The 22,734-nt window shown below is 37.8% G+C and overlaps 1 protein-coding gene across 1 annotated transcript in view; it reads right to left on the reverse strand.

Annotated features, from left to right (window-relative positions):
* Nucleotides 1–7,455: 7,455 nt before the first annotated feature.
* LOC141591900 (oleoyl-acyl carrier protein thioesterase 1, chloroplastic-like) overlaps nt 7,456–22,734 on the reverse strand; it is a 35,603-nt gene continuing 20,324 nt past the window's right edge. The window contains exons 4-7 of the mRNA XM_074412392.1: nt 10,101–10,196; nt 8,258–8,345; nt 8,058–8,126; nt 7,456–7,831 (exon numbers count right to left, since the gene is read on the reverse strand). Coding sequence (XP_074268493.1) covers nt 7,550–7,831; nt 8,058–8,126; nt 8,258–8,345; nt 10,101–10,196 — 535 coding nt within the window. The 3' untranslated portion in view covers nt 7,456–7,549. The remainder of the gene's footprint in view (nt 7,832–8,057; nt 8,127–8,257; nt 8,346–10,100; nt 10,197–22,734) is intronic.

Below are 22,734 nucleotides of genomic sequence, written 5' to 3' on the forward strand. Positions count from 1 at the left end.
AAATAAAACGACTTTCACCTCTACTCACAACTCGCATGGGACCACATAATCAATATGAATGAGTTCAAGAGGTAAGGAAGTGCTAACAACCTTTTTGGATTTAAAAGAGCATTTAACTTGTTTTCCTTTAACACAATCATCGCAAAGTGATTTAAATTCAAACTTAATGTTAGGAATGCCGTCAACTAGATCAAGTCTCTTGAGGGAGTTAAGTGTCTTAGCATTTACATGACCAAGTCGTTTGTGTCAAAGTCAAGGGTCGTTCTTTTGAACACTCATGCATGATAGTGATTGACCCGACAATGAATATAAGTTAGTCATGTAGACATCTTTGACATGTTTACCTTCAAGTATGAGTTCTCTAGTTTTTCCATTGATGATTCTACACTCACTAGCAAGAAATTCAACAATATTACCTCGATCACATAGTTGTGAAATGCTCAAGAGATTGTGTTTCAAACCTTTGACAAGCAACACTTTGTCCACGCATAATGACTTTGACTTACCAACTTTTCCAATACCAATGATTTCACCTTTCTTGTTGTCGCCAAAAGTCACCATGCCACCATCGTAGGCTTCTAGCGAGAGGAATTGGTTTTCATCTCCCGTCATGTGACGAGAGCATCCACTGTCTAAGTACCAATTGCTGCTGCCCCTCACTAATGCCTATAAGAAATCAAACATTTAGTTTAGGAACCCAAACGAGTTTGGGCTCCTTCTTGACAACGACCTTTTTGACTTCCTCTTTCTTAATCCATACTTGTTTAGCATTTTTAGTGTTTCTTTCTAAGTCACGGACTCTTTTTTCGCAACCATTAAACTCATGACCTGTTTTGCCACAATAGTTACAAATGATGTACTCAGGAAGACCAGCATACTTTCTTCTTCGGAAGTCAGTTTGACTTGGATCCTGGTTTCGAGTGCAACAGTGTGTGCTACTGTTGCATTTGAAACCAAGTCCAGCTTTCTTTGCAAATTTTTCATATTCTTGTGATTGTTTCAAGAGAAACTCCAAAACATTCTGACTTCCTTCCCATTTTAAGTAGAACATCTTAGCCTCATCTAGCTCTTTAGTCAATGTTTCGATTTTAGCAAGATGATTAAGATTTAATTTACCTAAATTGTCGAAAGCTTGTTTTGCAAGTCTTGCTTCATCACTAAGTAACATCCCAATTTGTTCCAATTGTTTATTATCCCTTTGACACAATTTGAGGTCAGCTAGAAGAGTGTCACGTTCCTTAGTCAAAGAAGACACTAATTTCGTGAGAGTATCTATTTCTTTTCTCGACTCAGATGCCACAGTAGAGACCTCTGTGGCATGAGTCTGTTCAGTCCTTTTTAACATCTCAATTTGAGCAAGAAGGTCATCATTTGATTTTTGAGCACGTTCTAAGGCACTTTTGACATGACTAGACTCATCATTTAACATTTCAGCAATCTTAACAAGATCATCCATTTCGTTGTTACGAGTTGCTAAGTCAATCAAAAGTTGGTCACGTTCTTGAGTTAGTGATGACACATTTCTTTTGTTAGAACTGGATGCAACAGTGCAGGGATCTGTTGCATCGGTTTCATCGACTTTGTTGGCTAAAAACAAATTTTGTTTTCGAAGCTTTTTGATTTCTTTCTCAAGACTCAATATGGAACTAGGTTGATCATTCTCATTTAAACTTTCTTTTAGGATGACATTTTCCTGAGCTATGTCCTCAATTTCGATTTGCATAGCTTCTAACTTATTAGTTTGGACACGACATTTATCAATAAATTGATCTAGGAGGAGACAAACTTTGTCTTTAGAGAAAGATCGAACCTTTTTCTTGAGCTTAATTACCTCACGGTCTGAATCAGAGTCTGAGTCTGCGGAGTGAGCCATAAGACACTTGATGTCTTCTTTCTTTGATGATTTGGAAGCATTTTTTGAGGAGCTAGACGAGATGCTAAGTTTGGCGTCTAATTCATCCTCAAGGACATCGTCCTCTTCAGAATCAGACATGACCCAAATAGCAGTCATTACTTTGTTTTTGTAATCACGTTTTGCAAAGTCACGTTTTTCCTTAGATTTGATATCGTTCCACTTTGGGCATTCTTTGATTTGGTGACCTTTGTCACCACATTTAAAGCAACCAACAGTGGAGTTAGACTTTCTCCCAGGAAAACGACGTTTGCTAGAGTTATTGCTATACCTTTGAGAGTTTCGACCATTTATCATGCCAACAATGTTTCTAGTGAACATTGCAAACTCGTCATCTTCATCCTCCTCATCACTTGAGAGAGCATTAAGAGCGAGTCCTTTCCCTTTAGAGCTTTCACTAGAACGCTTCATGAGAGTTAACTCATGAGCCATAAGTGAGCCCATAAGTTCATCAAGGGTGAGCTAAGAAAGGTCCTTAGCTTCCTCAATAGCCGTAACCTTCGGTTGCCACTTTTCAGTTAGGCTACGAAGGATTTTACGGACTAAATCCTCGGATTGAAAATTCCTACCTAAACTCTTAAGGTCGTTGACAATACTAGAAAAACGTGAAGACAAACTATTAATTGACTCATCTCGTTCCATATTGAACATCTCATATTGTTGCATGAGAAGATCAATACGGTATTTCTTGACTTGTGACGTTCCCTCATAAGCAAGACTTAGGGTGTCCCAAATCTCTTTGGCCGAAGCACATCCAGATATACGATTAATCTCTTGGTCACGGATCCCATATTGAAGAATGGACATGGCCTTAGAGTTTTTCTCGATTTTCTTATAGTCGGCCTCAACATACTTATCCTCACTTTTCAAGGTACTAGTGCCATCAGCATTAGTCACTTCGATTTTGAGGGGACCCTTTTAAATGATTAACCAACATTCATAGTCCGCACTTTTGACATAGTGCTCCATGCTATGTTTCCACCAAGCATAGTTTTCTCCCTTGAAAATGGGATACTTAGTGTGTTTTGAATCGTCCATAACTATAGGATCAACTCTTTGGATTTAACCAATATCAAGAGCACGAGGCTCTGATACCAATTGAAGAATTAAGAACAATTAACACCTAAGAGGGAGAGGGGGTGAATTAGGTGTACCTTTAAAAAATTTATCCTTAGCTTAGTTAATTAATTACTTTAAGCTAAGAATATCGAAGTACAAGACTTGAGAAACTTAATTGAATGTAAGTTCACAAGAAGGTACAGCAGTTCTATGTCACAGTATAGGTGACTGTGACACAGAACTTGATTAGGTACATGCGAGAAATAGCAAAGTGGAAGAACGTAAAAGTAAATGAACAAACAAACGACATTTTAAAAATTGGTTCAGCCTCTACTCCGAGGCCTACGTTCAACCGTTATTTTATTGCTTGTTTGGAAATTTACTCAAACTTACTAAACCCCTTACAATGAAAATAACTCGTCAACTTACTCCGGTTGCAGTCAAACTTAAAGCTACTCCGCTTCAAGAGTTTATGGGTTCTATCTCAAGGTGTTACAGAATCTTGAATCTCAAAAGTTCACTAAATGAACATGGAGATCACAATGAAGATCTAACACGAGAATCATGGAACAAACTCATTATGTCACAGTACAGCGAACTGATACTTGGAGGTTTTACAGTTTTTTTTCGAAAACAATTTTGAAGACTTAAAATCAGAAAAACGTTTTGAAAACACTTGAAGAACAAAGCTTTAAATGCACAAATGATTTGCAAGGTTTTTACAATAAATGTTTTGGAAGTCTTGAGAAATAAATGTGACTAAGACACTCTATTTATAGTGGATTTAGTCTTAAGTAAGTACAACTTAGAAGGATTAAATCCAATATTAAAATGATAGCTTTGAGTGATGGTAAGTGTTAGACTATAGGCTTGGGGCTTAAGAAATCAGAAAACTTAAGCTATTACACTCAACATGTGACAATTTAACAAAATGGCAAAAAGCTTTTCTTACTTTAGAAGTTTGACAAGTCTTCTTTGCCATTTTAGTAAAAGGTGTTTGCACAATTATAGAGGTTTAGTCAAGTGGGTTTGTGACTCCAAAATTTCAGATTATTTTCAAGATTTTGAAAATTCAAATGTTTAAGGTTTAAAGTTTGCAAAGTTTTGACACTTAAAAACATTTGGTCGAAATTCCTCCTCCGTATGATAGTACCAGAAACCACAGTACAACGTACTATTGCATGGTTTTGCCATTACTTGACTTAAATGAGAATGTTACACTTACTCTTACATTTGTCGACTAAGACTTGGAAAATATCATTGTCTTGACTTCCTTGATTATAATCATTGTTGAAAGTCCATTTGATTGCTTCAATCACTAATTATTTCAACTAAGAGCAAACAATCAAATAACAAAGAGACTTGGCTATTGAACCAAACGCCCCTAAATGTGATCGAGTACATCTTTAAACGAACAAATAAAACTAATTTATTTTTTTATTCTTTTGTGATTGAAATTTTAACTTATTTATGGTATTTTGTTTTTACCTTACTGTTTTTTCTCATATAAATTGATTAATAATTAATATTCGTCATCCCCCCTACTACTAAGAGAATAAAAACTCTTAGTAGTTTTCCCGCCTAAGAAAATAACTCTCAGAACTATATATGGAAACAATATTACATTTATATTTACCTCTTTTACAAAAAACAATTATTATCCCTAATTTATTAGTATACAATCATTTCCATAAATGTTATCCTTCATCAGTTATACTCTAAAGTTACGCAAATCTCCTTTTTATAGTATTATCCTTCATCAGTTAGACTCAAAATATGGTTTTCTATGAGGTAACAAATTTTTATGTAAATAATAAAAAAAAATATTAGTTAATTATTTATAAATTGTCTTTTTAAATGCGTAGTATACTGTTTTTACCTGTTTTCGTTATAAGGTAATACGCATTTTAATTAAATCTTACATCACTTAATTTTATTTTATGTCATATCATATAACGATATAACATTATAGTGTTATTTTTAACGGTAAAGTAAAAACAGTTTCAGACAAAAATAACTTATAAAGTGTCTTTTGATGGTAGTAAACTTTCGTTTTCTATCTCTTACTGAGATTATATTTAGTACTCCGTACATTATAACATTAAACTCCAAGTATAGTTAATTTATACAATTAATTTAATAAGAAAATTTCTTTATAAAACAAATCTAAAAAATACCGTGCTGTAGCACGGGAACTATACTAGTAATGGAATTACAAACTTTCATAAATGGTGAAATTGTTTCAAGTATGAATTGATAGGCATAGGAATTTATTGATGAACATATTATTCTTCGCATAGATAGCATCGTGAATTGTGATAGAGATGCAAACAAGGTCTCCCGGGTTACCCATTTCTCAGAGCACAAATAATTTTCATTGAATACGAACATTATTCGTCATAAGGTGAAAATGGATAGTGCCCTCTCAGAATATGCAAGTGGCAAATCAAGTGAGAGTTAAATGGAGCACCCCACTTGCCCTCCCACTTGTGATATTGTGAGAGGGGCACTATCTGTTTTCAACTTGTGATGAATAATGTCCATTTTCAATAAAACAAGCTGTTTTTAGATAAAGTCCATGATCAATAGAAAGTGGAAAGTGACAGGTATTCTTCTTCTACATATATAGATTATATATTTCATCCATTTAACTCCACTTTACAAGTATTCATTTTTCGTCCATTCAACTTTACTTTACATATTTCTTTATTTGACTAAAAAAATGACCAATTTATCCTTATTGAAAATCTATATTTACAAAAAATGACATTTATACCCCACATTAATCCACCAAAACCCCACATTTATATATATTTTTTAATATTTTTAACATCTTCAATCTTTTTCCCTTTGTACTTTAATAGCTTTTTTAATCCGCTTCTTAATACCTGTACAAAAAGCAATGATAATTGTAGGCTACAGTCTTCTCCTTTTTCCTAAAATAGAGCTCCAATTCTTATAAAATACCAAAATTTTATTCTGGATAATCTAACAATAACATTGATAGGAGATGGTCAAATGGACTCGAGAAAGGAATGAAGAGAGCTTTTTCTCAAAATAAGTATATAAATTAATAGAGTATTTTTTAAGTTTGGGATCCTAATTCCTAAATGTTGGTATATAAATTGATGAAGAGAGCCTTTTCTCAAAATGCTATAGACAATCGAACTATCTCGGACTCTCGGGTCTCCATTTTTTCCATTAGAAACTAGTAGTATTAAAATAACAATGGTTAGTTGGTTGTTGATTTCCATTAGAACCTTTTCCCATTTCTTTTTAAAACATTCGAGTTTTAAACAATGGGTTTGTAATCTGTAAAAAAAGCCCACAAGTAGTATTAGAGGTACAAGAACTTGGCAAAAAAATAAATGTAAAGTAAATTGTTGAATGAGTGTGTATATAAAGTTATACTTAATACTCCCTCCTATTAATTCATTTTGTCCCTCTTTCTTTATCGAAGCTAGTCGGATTTTTGTCCCTCTTTCCTTTTTTGGTAACTTTTGTGTAGTCCAAATTTAATTACATGCGGGGTAGAGTGGAATAGAGTGTTTTGTGTGGTCCAAAATCATTTTCTTAATTCTTGTGCAAAATAGAAGGGGGGCAAAATGAATGAATAGGAGGGAGTATGTGTTTTAACATTTAAAATATTAATGGTTAAATTTAAAATGATTTTATCTATGCCCGTGCAATTTTGCACGGGTTTAAGCTAGTAACTAAAATATACAATGAGATAATATGGCTAAATATCATGATATTTGTTACCATATTTTATCATGTGCAATACATCCTGCTAATTTTGTATGGATTACTCCTCTGTCACGGTCATTTGTTGTCCTATTCCATTTTTGGGGTGTTTCAATCAATTGTTGTTCTTTCTATTTTAATAATGAATTTGATGAACAATTTGATCCTTCACACTCAAGTTGTTCTTTCTTGAAGGGTTTTGTAGTGGTGCTGTTCTTGGCTGGATATGCCTTCATTCCACTTGGTATTAGAATTCGAGCTACCCGGCTGTCAAATTTTTATTTTCTAATGTAAATGTAAAGAAAACGTACCAAACCTTAAAATAGAGAGAATGTAGAAAAGCTTTACTCCATTGTAAACGTGAAATTACTTTGTGCTCTCAATAAGAGAGCAATAAGTCTCTCTTAAGATGGATTTATTCGTCTTAAGTTAAAACGGGTCAAGTAGTATCTCACTTCTATGGAACCTGATGTTTATCCTATCTATGCAAATGGGTCATTATTTGACATCTCTTATGTTGGAAATGCTAGAGTACTTTGTCCCACATTGGTAGAGAGGTTCATCTAATCCATTTTAGTTCGTCTATTTTACCCTTGCAGTAACTATTATTTCCAACATCTTAAGCTTAAAACGGATACTTTCGTCTTAAATGAGAATTTGTGATAAGAGAGAGCGTAAATGAAGAGCCAACATCTTTTATTATTTATTATTGCACATGATCTAACATATATATAGTACTATTAATCAATGCACAACCATCCAAATTATTTAATTATGAAATTATTATCAGTTACATATACACCATGAATAAGTAAGACAATATTTGATCTCTCATTATCTCTGAGGTTTACTCCTCCATTCGGAGCGCCCTCGGTTAATTTCAGACCCATCGGAAGACAATTTCAGTAAATGCAAAAACTGAACACCATCATCATAGTCGTTTCTTGTTGCTGAAGGTACTCTATTTTTTCCTTTGAAAAGTGAAATTGATGGAATTTCATCGGTTGTTTCAGCGCTTGTGAAGGAATCCACAACATCATCTTGTTGACACTCTTTCCTATAATCCAATGTTATGCTCCGCAACTCATGGGTGTCTATTATTTCTTGAGGCATACTCTAGTGAAACAAAAATCATGCAATGAATAATCGACTAGTGTCATATATACTTATATAGATGCATTATCTCGAAACATTGCTACTAATAAATTTGATACCTTGACCCTTTAAATTTTAGTAAACCTTTTTAGATAAAACACGCATATGAAGTAACAAATTCTTTCACTTTGGAGCGCAAATGCGCAATTGAATGATCTGGATCGGCCGAAAATAAATAAGTACTGACCTCTCGAACCCATCCAATGTAGGTGACATTATTTACATGTTGGTTCATATCCAGATCAGCTCTTCTCGGCTGTTATATATACATTTGGAAGCAAATTGAGTGTCGCGTCAATAATAACGAAACTTTTGAAGAGGAGGGGGAATGAAAAGCAAAATTAAAAACATATTCACAATTAGCATACGAATGTTGAACAATCTTACTCCTAGCCCGAATTTTGAATAGTGGCCAGGATTTGCCAGCTTCGGGATCTTTCTCAAGCTTTTGTTATTTTCTTCAGGAAATGCCAATCTAGACAAATTTCCACGAGTCAGAAGATATCAAGTCGTTATGCTTTCAGGAAATGCCAATCTACACAAATTTTCACGAGTCAGAAGATATCAAGTCGTTATGCTTTAGATACTCAAAGACACAAGACACATCAAGTTGGGTCGGTTCAATGGAATTCCCATTAATATGTTAGGACTCTTTGGCACCCTTGAAAGTTTTTTTTCCCTTGAAGGGAGTAAGAAAGATATATTGATGCACAAGTTTGTTGGAGAAGATGCATAGAAACAAAACAATGAGCTAAAACAAAGCAATTTAATCTTGAGAGTATAATGGAGTAAATCTGGATGTTACACGTAACTGTATCCACTTCTGATGTTATGAGGTAGTAGTCAGATAATTAAATTTTTGGGTTTTTTTATATCTGCTACCACAAGTAAACCACTTTTTGAGAACTGCTATTAAGGTAAAAAAAGTTTAAAAAAATGCTACCATAATTCTTGGTTCGTTAAAAAGTCAGTACCAATTCATTAAACGAAGCTAAATGAATCAATCTCAGCCATTCATTTCAAATGTTTAGTTTAAGTTATATTTCTCATTCCTATTATACACTTCACCTCTCTTTATAACATAGTTACTTCCTTCACTTCCTTACACTTTAATCTCTTCAATTCCATTAATTTCTCTTCAATTTCTCATTTGTTCTTCCCTAATTCTTATTTCATCAATTGGCCACCACCAACATACATGGTTTTACCAGAAACAAACTCAAAACGCCCACCAATATGAAGTCTGACATCAACATAAAAGGGTGTATCCATCCTAAAAGTAAACAGTAATATATTAGATAAAGAAAAGCTAACAACTTTCTGGAAAAAAACCAATTAAAATAGTTAAACCTATTTAATCGACCAGGTTTAAAGTGATAACAAAAACAAAAGTTTAATTAAACAAATCAATGGAGCAAATTTCAATCAATTTAAAATTCAAAAATTAGGGTTTTAGGGTTTTGTGAAATCTAATAAACAATTCAATTAGACAATCTAAAGTACAATTCAATTAGGCAATCTAATAAGCAAATAACTTAAGGAAATCATTGAACAACCGTAAATTTGAACTACTAAATTAAAGGTAAAGAGTAAAGAAGGAATACAATAAACCTGAGAATGAATAGTAGAGAATGCTGACAAAGGGCTTTTCCAGGTTAATAATGTAAAGTGATGAAGGTTAATATTGTTAGGTTAATTTCTGGCAAATGAGTATGATAATTTGAGGAAGATGAAAGAATAGAATGATGAAGGATAATTTAAGCGATGATAATGAATTGAATTATGAAGACTAGAATGATGAAGTTGAAAAGGTAGGTTTAAGTTTGTAACTTATGGTATGAAGGGGAAGGCAAAAGAAGGGGTATTTTTGTCTTTTCAAGTCAACAACTGTGCTTCGGTGTCAATTGGTACTGACTTTTTAACGAACCAAGAATTATGGTAGCATTTTTTAAACTTTTTTTTTACCTTGGTAGCAGTTCTCAAAAAGTGGGTTACTTGTGGTAGCAGTTATCAAAAAACTCTAAATTTTTATGCGATTTTTACTACGGAGTCATTAAAAACAACCTCTACCTTTTTTTTCTACATCTAACCTACCCAGGCAGTATTATTGCATTATTTATTCAATCTCTTACTCCGTATAATATAAGGGATTAGGCTTATGGACAACAGTAAAAAAAAAAAAAAAAAGGAGACTATAAGAAGATGATCAAATTAGATTCAAAGGACTAACCGAAGGGCTTTTGGACAATGTATTGCATATTCATCGGCGATCTGAGGACTGACGCGCACCAGTTTCCTTGTGTCCATGCTCATCATCACCCATTTGCTACAGTGAGATATGACAAATATTGTTGTGAATTTTGGTGTCTTGGAAGGATTTGTGTCGAAGACGGAAAAGCAAGAGTCGTATAGCAAAGCATAGAAGGAACAAAGCCAAAGTAAGAAACTGAATGCGCGAGTCACACCTATTTTTTGTCAGTCGCACGTGTTGCTGCTGAGTGGCGTTAGTCTCGTGCATTATTAACTTATTGCTACATACGTACCTAGCTCGTGGTATTTTGGACGTTTCTTAGTTTTTGACTTTCTTAGAGTAGGACAGTGATAGGGCGTCATCGGGTGGCGCCCAAATTGGGTGACACCCTCTCACATCCATTCTTAATTAAAAGGGTCTCCACTCACCTCATGTGAGAGGGTGGCGCCCAAATTAAGTGTCACCCGGTAGCGCCCTTTAATTTTCCCTTAGATTACTAGTAATATTAGTTCTATTGGACGATATTTTAGCACTCGTAATAATATCTTAGATATTCTAGTTGTATACTATCTTGGTAAGTAAGTTATGTATCTTTTAGTTACCTAAAGTATATGGAATTGTATTAGGTAACAACTAGGCTAAACTATGTATATAAGCAAGGCGATGTATTACGATTAATTCATTCAATTCAATATAAATATTTTTCCCAAATTCTCGTTTATCATGGCATCAGAGACATCTCGATCCTGAGCAATTATACATCACAATTTTCGTAATTCTTCACCACAAACCAATTTTTTAACAAAACCTTGTAGCGATGACTGGCGGCATAATTATTCCCGGGAAAGAAGGACAGAGAGGCGGAGGCAGTGGTACGAAATATGAACAAATTGCCCCAACCTCGCCGTTGTATCTTCACCCTTCTGAAAATTATGAACTCTGGGCTGACGCAGTCCGGAATAGTCTCAATGCTAAAAACAAATTGGCCTTTGTCGAGGGTACCATTGATAAACCGGTCACTGCTCCAGGAGAAGATGAAATCATTGAGAGCGTAGCATGGCGTCAATGCAACACCATGGTTAAAGCATGGCTGAGGAACGTCATTGAGATTCGACTTCATCCTAGTATTACGTTTTCAAGGACGGTGCCTGAAATTTGGAAGGAACTTAAAGAGCGGTTTTCTACTGGTAATGCGCCACGAGTACATCAATTGAAGAGCGAGCTCAACGGCTGTAAGCAAGGCAAAGATCAATCCATTGTGAAATATTACACCAAATTGAAGTCTATATAGGACGAGTTGTCCACTTATAGTCGGGTTCCGCAATGTACTTGTGGATCGACAGCAACATTACTCAAGGAACGCGAGGAAGAGAAGGTGCATCAGTTTCTTATGGGTCTCGACACCACTCTTTCCGGCAACATCCGGTCAAATTTGCTTATGGAGGATGACATTACTTCATTAAGTAGAGCATATTCACTTATGTTACGTGAAGAAAGACACAGAGCCGTGACAAAGGTGAAAGAAGAAATCAATGAGGCGGCAATGGCTGTTAAGACGACTGGAGGTGGTGTTCGAGGTAATAGAGCCAACATGAGTCAAGAGCAAGGAGAACAAGCCCCCTTGCATTGCACGTTCTATAATAAAGACTACCACACTGAGGAAAATTGTTCGGAGAAACATGGGTACCCAATTCGTAGCAGAGGATGCGGCCGTCGCGTTGGCAGAGGTCGTGGAGGACGAGGAAGAGGCAATACCTTTCAAGTAGCGAATGCAGCATCAATGAATGACACTGATGCGCAAAAACAGGGACAATCAGCCTTCACCTCGGATGAAGTTGTTGCTCTGCGTGGTCTTTTGGGTAATAAAACCGAAGCTAGCCATAAATTCGCTGGTACGCAAATTAAATATGATAGCGGTGAATGGTTACTTGACAGTGGAGTGTCTCATCATATGACAGGGCGACGAGAAGTACTCAACGAAATTTGGACTAGCAGGGCATCCACGGTTGGGTTGCCAAATGGTTCTCATATTATTGCCCAAGATCATGGGACGGTTGCTTTGAACGAGAGTTTTATTTTAAAAGACGTGCTATATGATCCATCGCTCACTTGTGATTTAATTTCAATTAAGCAATTAGTAGAAAAAAATAATTGTTTTGTGACTTTTTATCCTGACTATTGTGTTATACAGGACCAGTCTACGAGGATGCATATTGGACGAGGTGAGCACAAGGATGGGGTTTACATAATGAGGAGTGTTCGAGAAACCGTGTCAAGGATCAAAACAACTGAGAACGTCCGACTTTGGCATAGACGACTTGGTCATCCTTCTAGTAGTACTTTACCTTTCTTCTCTAATTTGGTTGGTTGTGATTTAATTTGGAATACTCGTACTGTTTGTGACACTTGTTGCCGTGCTAAGCAAAAACAGTCCATTTTTAAGATTAATAATAAAAGAAGTAATGAATTGTTTGCATTAATTCATTGTGGTATTTGGGGTCCTTACCATACGAGTAGTTTATCTGGTGCTCATTACTTTCTGACTATAGTAGATGATCGTAGTAGGGGAGTATGGGTACATCTTATGAAGGATAGAGGAGAAGTTAGTCAATTAATAAAAAAGTTTTTCCAAGTGACCATTACACAATTTGGGAAGCAGGTTAAAGTTGTACAAAGTGACAATGGGACCGAATTTCTTTCGGGGACAATGAAAGAGTATTATGATGAACATGGAATGATTATCCAAACAAGTAATGTTGATACACCACAGCAGAACGGTAGAGTTGAATGAAAGCATAGATAAACCCTTGAAAAGGCTCGAGCACTACGCTTCCAAGCAGAGTTACCTATCGAGTTTTGGGGAGAATGTATTTTAACAACTGCGTATTTAATTAATAGGACTCCCACTCGTATTTTAAATGGTTTGACTCCTTATAAAGTTTTATATGGCGAATGATGCGTGTATTTTATATAAGGTTTTTACGTCATTTTTACATGCATTTCTGTGTTATTTATGTGGTGTATAGCTACAAATGCCCCCGAATAGTCTACTTTGGTTTATCTTGTGTAAATTGCAGGTACATACCAGAAAGGAGCAAAATCGAGCTAAACTTGTCCCATTCACATGCATTTTGGAGAATAAGGAATCGGAGTCCGGAATCCATCACTTAGAGATGCGAGAAGTAGCCTCGGAAGGTGCCAAGGAGTCCCTACGTGCTAATATAGCTCGATCCACCAGTTTTGCTACACTATTTGGTCGATCGAATACTTTATCCATCAAGATTCACTCGATCGATATGTTCTGTTACTCGATCGAAATGGCTGATATAAGAAGTACTCGATCGAACTCCATTTCTATTCGATCGAGAGAATTTTCAAGATTTATCCTCGATCGAGTGGTTTCATTTCGCTCGATCGAGAAGCTTTGTGTTTGATGCGGGTTTTAGCCTATTTTCGAGTTGGGCTTTGTAATTTAGATTTAAGTAAGTCGGCAGTATGAGATGAACACTTCTTCTCCTATCTTCTCTTTACTTCGATACTCTCCTCTCTACTCTCTATACTCTTCTCTTAGAACCCTAACTCGGATTTGATTACTTGTAATCGGTACTTTACTCTTTTCTTAATCCTAATCTTAATTCATTATTGCTTTCTATTGTTCTTTCCTCTTTAATCTTTAATTGTTGTTATTAATTTCTCTTCATCCTTGTTACCATGCTTAATCTTTAAGTTCAATGATCACGCGTAACTGTTCTTGTCTAATTGAGTCGACGCAATTAGTTAATAAATCACGTTACACCTTGACCTAGATCGGAAGATTGGAAAGGGTAAGATCTGTAGCGAACATTAGGGCACTTTAGTGAGGGCGGAAGCTAAGCTACTAGTGTTTTAGGGCGAATTGAGACCGGAAGGAGATATTCATTGCTCCGTAGATTACACTTGCATTGACCTAAGACCTTAGATTACATTACTATAGAACCATGGTGAACCGACTGTCTTAGCTACTTTCTCTCTACTTGTTTACTCTCTACTCATTTGCTCTCTTTCTCTCTTTTGACCTTATTAGTTTAGAACAAACAATCAAACCCCCAAAGAACTGGTTACCTCGACAGACTTAGTTAAGCCAACATTTTCCCATCTCCCTGTGGAGATCGACCCTACTTGCCACTGACTTCTGTTAGTAGTAATAGGTATTTATTTTTGGTACCTGATGACGGTATCAAATTTTGGCGCCGTTGCCGGGGAGGTGGCGTAATTTTATTGCTTATTTTAAGTTTGTCTCTCAAGGAATTTATTCCTTGAGATTGATATCATATTTTTGCAAGTTCTTAATTAGTTTTGCAGGAAATCTGTTCTAGAAGAGAACATTGTCGTACATGCTTTGCTGTAGACTCTATCTGCTAGGATGCCGAATATAGCCAGTCATTCAGAGCCTACGTTGGATTCTCTTCCTAAAGGTTTCTTATTACTCACTACTGATTCGGGGACCTTTGGAATCCACCCATCTTATATACAGCTGGTTGAGAGAAATCTCTTTGGGGGGTACCTGGAGAGGATCCTTGCAAGCATATAGAGCTCTTTACAGAATATTGCTCCACCATTCCTTTAGCTGCTGGGGTGACGCAAGATAGAGTTAAGGGAGTCCTTTTCCCTTTCTCCGTGACTGATGATGCCCGGGAGTGGTTGAGAGATTTGGATAGGGAAGCTGCCGGTGTAACTGACTGGAATTCCCTTGCTCTAGCCTTTTGCAGATGATATTTCCCACCACAGCGCACTAATGCGTTGAGAGCTCAAATTACTGCATTTGAGCGATTACCTACTGAAGATTTGAACGGGGCTTGGACTAGGTTCAAGAGGCTCGTCCGATCTGTACCTCATCATGGCTTTAAACGTTGGTTCTTATGTACCCAATTCTATAATGGGTTATATCCAGACCAGAGAGCTATTCTTGATAATGCGGCCAAGGGGAGATTCCAGAAAAATGTTGAGGATGATCAAGGGTGGAACCTTATTGAAGAAATGGCCATCCACGTTGCCGAATATGGAAATCCTCGAGCTGAGGAAGTAGGTATGTAAATGAGTTAGTGGTAGCTGAAGTGGAAAGTCTTAGTGGAAGGTTAGGCAGTCCGGAGATTATACAAACTACGGGTGTGCATGAACAAGGTTGTACCATAACTGAGCATGAGGTGGTTTGTCGTAGATGCGGTACCGAGGGGCATGACCATATTACTTGTATGGCGGATGTAGTGCGCGTCCGTGCTTATCAAAAATTCAAGCAAGGGGTGCCATTCTCTAAGCTATATGAAGATTTGACATCAACAAGTACTTCTAGCCCTTCTACACCAATGCTACAACCAGTTAATTTGCCTTCTACAAATGGGGAGTTCGCAGAATTGAAGTCCTTGGTGTTGAACTTAATACATCAGTTCAAAAAGAAGTCCGATAAGGATGATACCACCATAGTAGAGCTAAGAAAGCAAGTTGCGCGTCTTTCACTCGTGCAAAGTTAAGTGAATCAATCACCTCCATATGACCCGATCAATGCCATTAATCTCCGAAGTGGTCTTACTTATGATAGACCGAAAGTGCCGGAAGACAGGGTTGTGACAGCTGATGATACCCCGGACAATGATTTGGAGGAGTTAATTGACGATATCCTTGCTGAATATCATCTTGCAGCTCGATCGAGTGAATTTTTAGCTCGATCGAGTGATTTAGCCTCTCCCAGTACTCGATCGAACATAATACCTGCTCGATCGAGAAGTGCCCCATTTGAAGGATTCGATCGAGGAGTTAATTCCTCTCGATCGAGTAATTTGGCAGAAAATACTACTCGATCGAGTGATTCTGGAGCTCAATCGAAACATGCTGAAATAGAAGAACTCGGTCGAGAGGTGAACATTACTCGATCGATTAATTTGCCTGATGAAACTGTTCGATCGAGTGATAACAATGCTCGATCGACCATCAGTGCCAGCGGAGCTTCAAATTCAAGATCTAATTCCACTACCGTGTCATCTTCCCCTGCTGTGGAGGTGTGACATGCTGATAAAGGTAAAGAGAAGGTCGCGGGCCCACTCATTGCTACCAGGGTTCCTTATCCGGGACGTCTGAAGGATGCTAAGGTCGAGCGACAGTACGGTAAGTTTGTGGACGTGGTCAAGAATCTCCAGGTAACCGTCCCTTTTACTGAACTTATTACCCAAGTACCTACTTACGCTAAATTTAAGAAAGACATTGTGACGCGTAAGAGAGAGCTTAGTGAATTCGAGATTGTTGCATTTATGGAAGAGTCTAGTAATTTACTTCTTAATAAAGCTCCACAAAAAATAAAGGACCTGGGTAGTTTCTCTATTACCTGTACCATAGGCAATGAAGTGATAGACAAGGCTCTTTGTGATTTAGGAGCCAGTGTCAGTGTCATGTCCTTTTCTGTCTGCAAGAAGCTTAATATGGGTCACCTTAAAATGACTAACATTATATTACAGATGGCTGATAAATCTGTAAGACGACTCTTGGGTATCTTAGAGGACGTGCCTGTCAAAGTAGGCAAGTTCTTTATACCAGTGGACTTTATTGTTTTAGACATAGCTGAGGATACCCGTACCCCAATTATACTAGAAAGACCATTCTTATGTACAGCTGGGCCATTATTGATGTCAAACAAGGGCGTTTGACTCTTGCAGTGGGGGATGACGCGATCACTTTTTGTCTGCCCAGTACTCTTGCTCGGCCAATGATAGAGGTTACCTGTTATTCTATTGATATTATTGACGAGTCTGTTTATGACTTCTGGTCGGGTTCTTTTATAAAGGATCCACTAGAAGCTTTGATGCTTTTAGATGAGTGTGCAAATAACCTAGATAACAATGACGCTATGTTGGATTTGCTTGAAGCTGCTTTGGATGAGCGTGAACTCATCGACGCTGAAGGAGAGAGTGGAAAAAATGATTAATACTCTTTGCGCCATAGAGGTAAAGGTAACTGAGTGTAAGCCTCTTCCTTTTCATCTTAAATATGTTTTCTTAGATGATACAGAGCAATATCCAGTCATTGTTAGTGCTAAACCTGATGATAATTAGCTGACCGCTTTGTTAGCTGTGCTTAAGAAAAACAGGAAAGCTATGGGTTATTCATTGGATGACATTAAGGGCATTAGTTCCGACATTTGTATGCACAGAATTGAGCTTAAGGAAGATCACAAGCCTTGCGAGACGGTGGTCGATCTTGATCGAACCGGAAGATGCAGGATGTTGTGATAGCTGAGGTAATGAAGCTGCTTGACGCAGGTATTATCTATTATGTTGGTCATTCTAAGTGGGTGAGTCCAGTTCAGGTAGTTCCTAAGAAAGGAGGGACTACTGTGGTCAAGAATGACAAAAACGAGTTGATACCTACTAGAGTAGTAACCGGCTGGCGGATATGTATAGACTACAAACAGCTGAATGCCGCCACAAAGAAAGATCACTTTCCCCTTCCTTTCATTGATCAAATGGTAGAAAGGTTAGCTTCCCATAAGTTTTTCTGTTATCTAGATGGATACTCAGGGTTCTTTCAGATCCATATTCATCCAGATGATCAGGAAAAGACTACTTTTACTTGTCCTCAGGGCGTTTTTGCTTATCGCAGGATGCCTTTTGGTTTGTATGATGCCCCTGCCACCTTCCAAAGGTGCATGATGGGGATATTTTCTGAGTATATTGAGTCTATTATGGAAGTCTTTATGGACGATTTTAGTATCTATGGAAGTGACTTTGCTAACTGTATGTCTAACCTTGATAAAGTGTTGCAGCGCTGCATTGAGGTTAATATTGTGCTTAATTGGGAGAAGTGCCACTTTATGGTCAACGAGGGAGTTGTCTTAGGGCACTTGGTTTCAGACAGGGGTATTGAGGTTGATAAAGCAAAGGCGGAAGTGATTCAGCAATTACCTCCTCCTGTTAATGTCAAAGGAGTGAGGAGTTTCCTTGGTCATGCTGGCTTTTATCGCCGGTTTATCAAGGACTTTTCAAAAATTGTTAAACCACTTACACAGCTGTTGCTTAAAGATGCCCCCTTTGTATTTACTGATGAATGTCTTTCTGCTTTTAACAGGTTGAAGCAGGCCTTGATTTCGGCGCCGATTATACAGCCTCCCGACTGGGATTTGCCGTTTGAGATTATGTGCGACGCTAGTGACTATGCACTAGGAGCGGTGCTAGGTCAAAGGAAAGACAAAGCTTTGAATGCAATATACTATGCTAGCCAAACTCTGGATGAGGCTCAAGTGAAGTACACCACTACTGAGAAAGAGCTGCTAGTTGTGGTTTATGCGCTAGAAAAATTTCGTTCTTATTTGATAGGGTCAGAAGTTACTGTCTTTAATGACCATGCAGCGCTGAGACACCTTCTTGCTAAGAAGGAAGCTAAACCACAGCTGTTGAGATGGATACTCCTTCTTCAGGAGTTTGATTTGCAGATCAAAGATAAGAAAGGTGCTGAGAACGTAGTAGCTGATCATCTGTCGCGCCTGTCACAACAAGAGGGAGAAGATTCTTTACCTATTGATGATTCTTTTCCCGATGACTCTTTATTTGCTGTTTTGTCTTCTATTATTAACCATGACCCGTGGTATGCAGATTTAGCTAATTACGTTGTTAGTGGCGCGCTGCCACCTAACCTTCGTATCAGCAGAGGAAGCGTTTTCTCTATAACGCTAAGCAGTATTTCTAGGATGATCCTTATTTATTTAAGGAATGTGCAGACGGTCTCTACAGACGGTGTATTCCGCAGTGGGAGACCAAGGCAATCTTGGAAGGCTGTCATTCATCCTCTTATGGTGGTCACCATGGTCCATCGCGCACCATGGCTAAGGTACTTCACTCTGGCTTTTACTGGCCTACTTTGTTTGCTGATGCTAAGGTTTTTGTTTCAGCTTCTGACGCTTGCCAACGCTCCGGGAATATATCTAAGAGACATGAGATGCCACAAAATGGTATCCTAGAGGTCTAGGTTTTTTATGTCTGGGGCATCGATTTCCAAGGACCCTTCCCGTCTAGCAAAGGTAACAGGTATATCTTGGTAGCTGTAGATTATATGTCTAAGTGGGTGGAGGCGATTGCTTCACCTAATTGTGATGCCAAGACCATGATTAAAATGTTTAAAAAGATTATCTTTCCCCGATTTGGTGTCCCTAGGGTCGTCATTAGTGATGGGGGAATGCATTTTAAAGAAAAGAAACTAACTTCTATTTTGTCTAAGGTTGGTGTTCAACACCGGCAGGGTTAGGGGTATCATCCCCAAACTAGTGGGCAAGTTGAGGTCTCTAATCGAGAGATTAAAGAGATTTTAGCTAATGTAGTTTTTAAATCACGGAAGGACTGGAGTCTTAAACTGGAAGACACATTATGGGCTTACCGGACTGCCTTTAAAACGCCGATTGGTGCATCACCATATCGGCTGGTGCATCACCATATCGGCTGGTTTATGGGAATTCCTGTCATTTACCTGTTGAGTTAGAGTGTAAAGCTTAGTGGGCAATTCGTGAACTTAACTTTGATCCTAAGTTGTGTGGTCAGAACCGTTTATTGCAGCTAGATGAACTGGAGGAGTTTAGGCTAAATGCGTATGATAGCTCACGCATCTACAAAGAGAAGACGAAGAGGTGGCACGACAAACGGATCATACCTCGAGAATTTCATGTCGGGCAGAAGGTGTTACTGTTTAATGCCCGACTGCGCTTATTTCCTGGCAAGCTGAAGTCCAGGTGGAGTGGCCCTTATACAGTGACAGCTGTCACTAAGTTTGGGTCCGTTGAGTTAGAAAATTCCGAGGGAAATAGGTTCAAGGTAAATGGACAATATGTGAAGCATTACCAGGAGGTAAATGCTGCAGACAACCGCGTTGAAGTCCTGTACTTCGACAATCCTGATGAGCCAGCTAATTGAAGCCAGAAAGGTCGTGCGGGACCTCTTAAAACTGCGCTATCCAGGAGGCAACCCGGACTATTTTATTGTACTCTCGTTTGAACTAGTTCTTTCATTTTATGTTGTGTGTTTAAACTCTTTACGCTAAAATTTTGCCGCTTGTATTAGTCTTGTACTCCTTTAGTGCGTTTTTGCAGGTGAATTGGTTCGATCGAGTGGTTTTCTCACTCGATCGAACACTTTGGCTGGAATTTCTACTCGATCGAGCATCTGCTGCTCTCGATTGAATCCCTGCAAATCCACTATTCTCGATCGAGTACCCCATATCCTCGATCGAGCACTTCTGGCACCATATCTACTCGATCGAACCACTCTGAACTACTCGATCGAGTACTTGCGTGGTCCTGGTGCCATATCTCGTCTGCTGCGATGCTACGAGGCTTTATATGACCTCCCATGTTCATGGTCGGTTTGGGGAGGTCCCCCTCTTCGTCATCTCTTAGGTTTTCCGACTCCCATTCTCCTTTTCTCTTTAGTTTGCATTTCTTTCCCTATTTTTGGTACAATGAGGACATTGTACGGTTTGGTTTGGGGAGGTATGCATCCATATCTATGTCTGCATGTTTTGTTGCATTTCAGTTTGCACGTTTCTTTATTTTCGCATGCATTGTTGTTCTATTTCAAAAAAAAAACGAAGAACCATAAAACTCAAAAAAATTCACGTTTATTATTGCATTTAGGTTAAGTCGGAACGATTGAACTTTGACGCTACTTTGAGTCCCTTTACCCTTACCTTGCATATTCTTGACATTCTGTTGGCATGGTAATGTGCATAATCTACGAGTTTTTGTTTCTCTCTTATCTGAACGAATAGACTTGACTCATATATTGGCAAGCTACATTTACATTCTAAGGTTAGAGCTTAATAAACTGGTGACATTCATGACCAGTTTCATATAGGATGTGAGTAGTACTCTCTATAAGGCATGTAACATCAATTTGCATAAACATGAATTCAGTCTGCTTAATACCTGTATGCATTCGGTCTATGGTTGGTGACACATGTTAGGAGAGGCAGTTCCCTTTATTTCATTCTACTCATGAGCTCCACATAGCCAAATTGCCCATTTTGTCCTATAAAGCTACAATCTATAATTTTGCCTACCCTAACCGAGCTAGTAATAGTAACTGTTTGAAATGTTTCATTGCAATTTGGTTACATATCTGATTTGAGAAGTTGGTGGAAATGTTGAACGGAATGAAGAAAAAAAATAATGAAAAAAAAAAAGAAGAATGTGAAAAGAAAAGAAAAATAAAGATTATGAAAAAATCATGAGCTAAAAGTATTTTATGTTGTGATTTATGCTCCCATGTTCTATTTGTATTTTATGGGGAGTTAACAATTTTATGGAGATTAGTGAGTTATGTGCTGCAATTTAGCACCGTTTTGTATTGATCTTTTGAGCATGAAGTTGGGATGTGTTTCTAATTTGGATTCGTTGTTGCTAGCTTGGCTGCTAACTCCACACTTTCAAATTCATTATAGCCCCTTCTTACCCATTACCTCACTTACCCAAATGTAAGTCCTCGGCATGTGTCTTGGTCATTAGTTGGTTGGAATGCGTATGTACGGTTGTAGAGATTTTATTCATGTTAGACTGCATGCATGTTCTTATAGGTCGAGTTAGGTGAGTGTCTTTACTTCTTTCTATCTCTTACTTATATACTCACCCTGTGCCTAATTTGTGTGATGAGCGACCCGTGAGAGTCTGATATTTATGAGTCTTGCAAGGTCGACGGTTCAGTAGTTTGAAACATTGATTTAACTCGTTTGCACTTACCTATTGCTACTTTGTTAGTTGTTGCATTAAACTGGTTTGGGTGGGTGTGATTTGTAGCTGATGAGTTGGTCCCGTTCCGTTAGTTGTTTTTAGTTGCATTCATAGTTTGCTTGGGGACAAGCAAAGGTTTGGTTTGGGGAGATTTGATGTGTGTATTTTATATAAGGTTTTTACCTCATTTTTACACGCATTTCTGTGTTATTTATGTGGCGTATAGCTAAAAATGCCCCCGAATAGTCTACTTTGGTTTGTCTTGTGTAAATTGCAGGTACGGACCAGAAAGGAGCAAAATCGAGCTAAACTTGTCCCATTCACATGCATTTTGGAGAATAAGGAATCGGAGCCCGGAATCCATCACTTAGAGATGCGAGAAGTAGCCTCGGAAGGTGCCAAGGAGTCCATACCTGCTAATATAGCTCGATCGACCAGTTTTGCTACACTATTTGGTCGATCGAATGCTTTATCCATCAAGATTCACTCGATCGAGCTGTTTTGTTACTCGATCGAAATGGCTGATATAAGGAGTACTCGATCGAACTCCATTTCTATTCGATCGAGAGAATTTTCAAGATTTATCCTCGATCGAGTGGTTTCATTTCACTCGATCGAGAAGCTTTGTGTTTTATGCGGGTTTTAGCCTATTTTCGAGTTGGGCTTTGTAATTTAGATTTAAGTAAGTCGTCAGTATGAGATGAACACTTTTTATCCTCTCTTCTCTTCACTTCGATACTCTCTCCTCTACTCTCTATACTCTTCTCTTAGAACCCTAACTCGGATTTGACTACTTGTAATCGGTACTTTACTCTTTTCTTAATCCTAATCTCAATTCATTGTTTCTTTCTATTATTCTTTCCTCTTTCCTCTTTATAT

Source organism: Silene latifolia, chromosome 7 (genome assembly GCF_048544455.1).
Source record: "Silene latifolia isolate original U9 population chromosome 7, ASM4854445v1, whole genome shotgun sequence".
NCBI classification, from domain to species: domain Eukaryota; kingdom Viridiplantae; phylum Streptophyta; class Magnoliopsida; order Caryophyllales; family Caryophyllaceae; genus Silene; species Silene latifolia.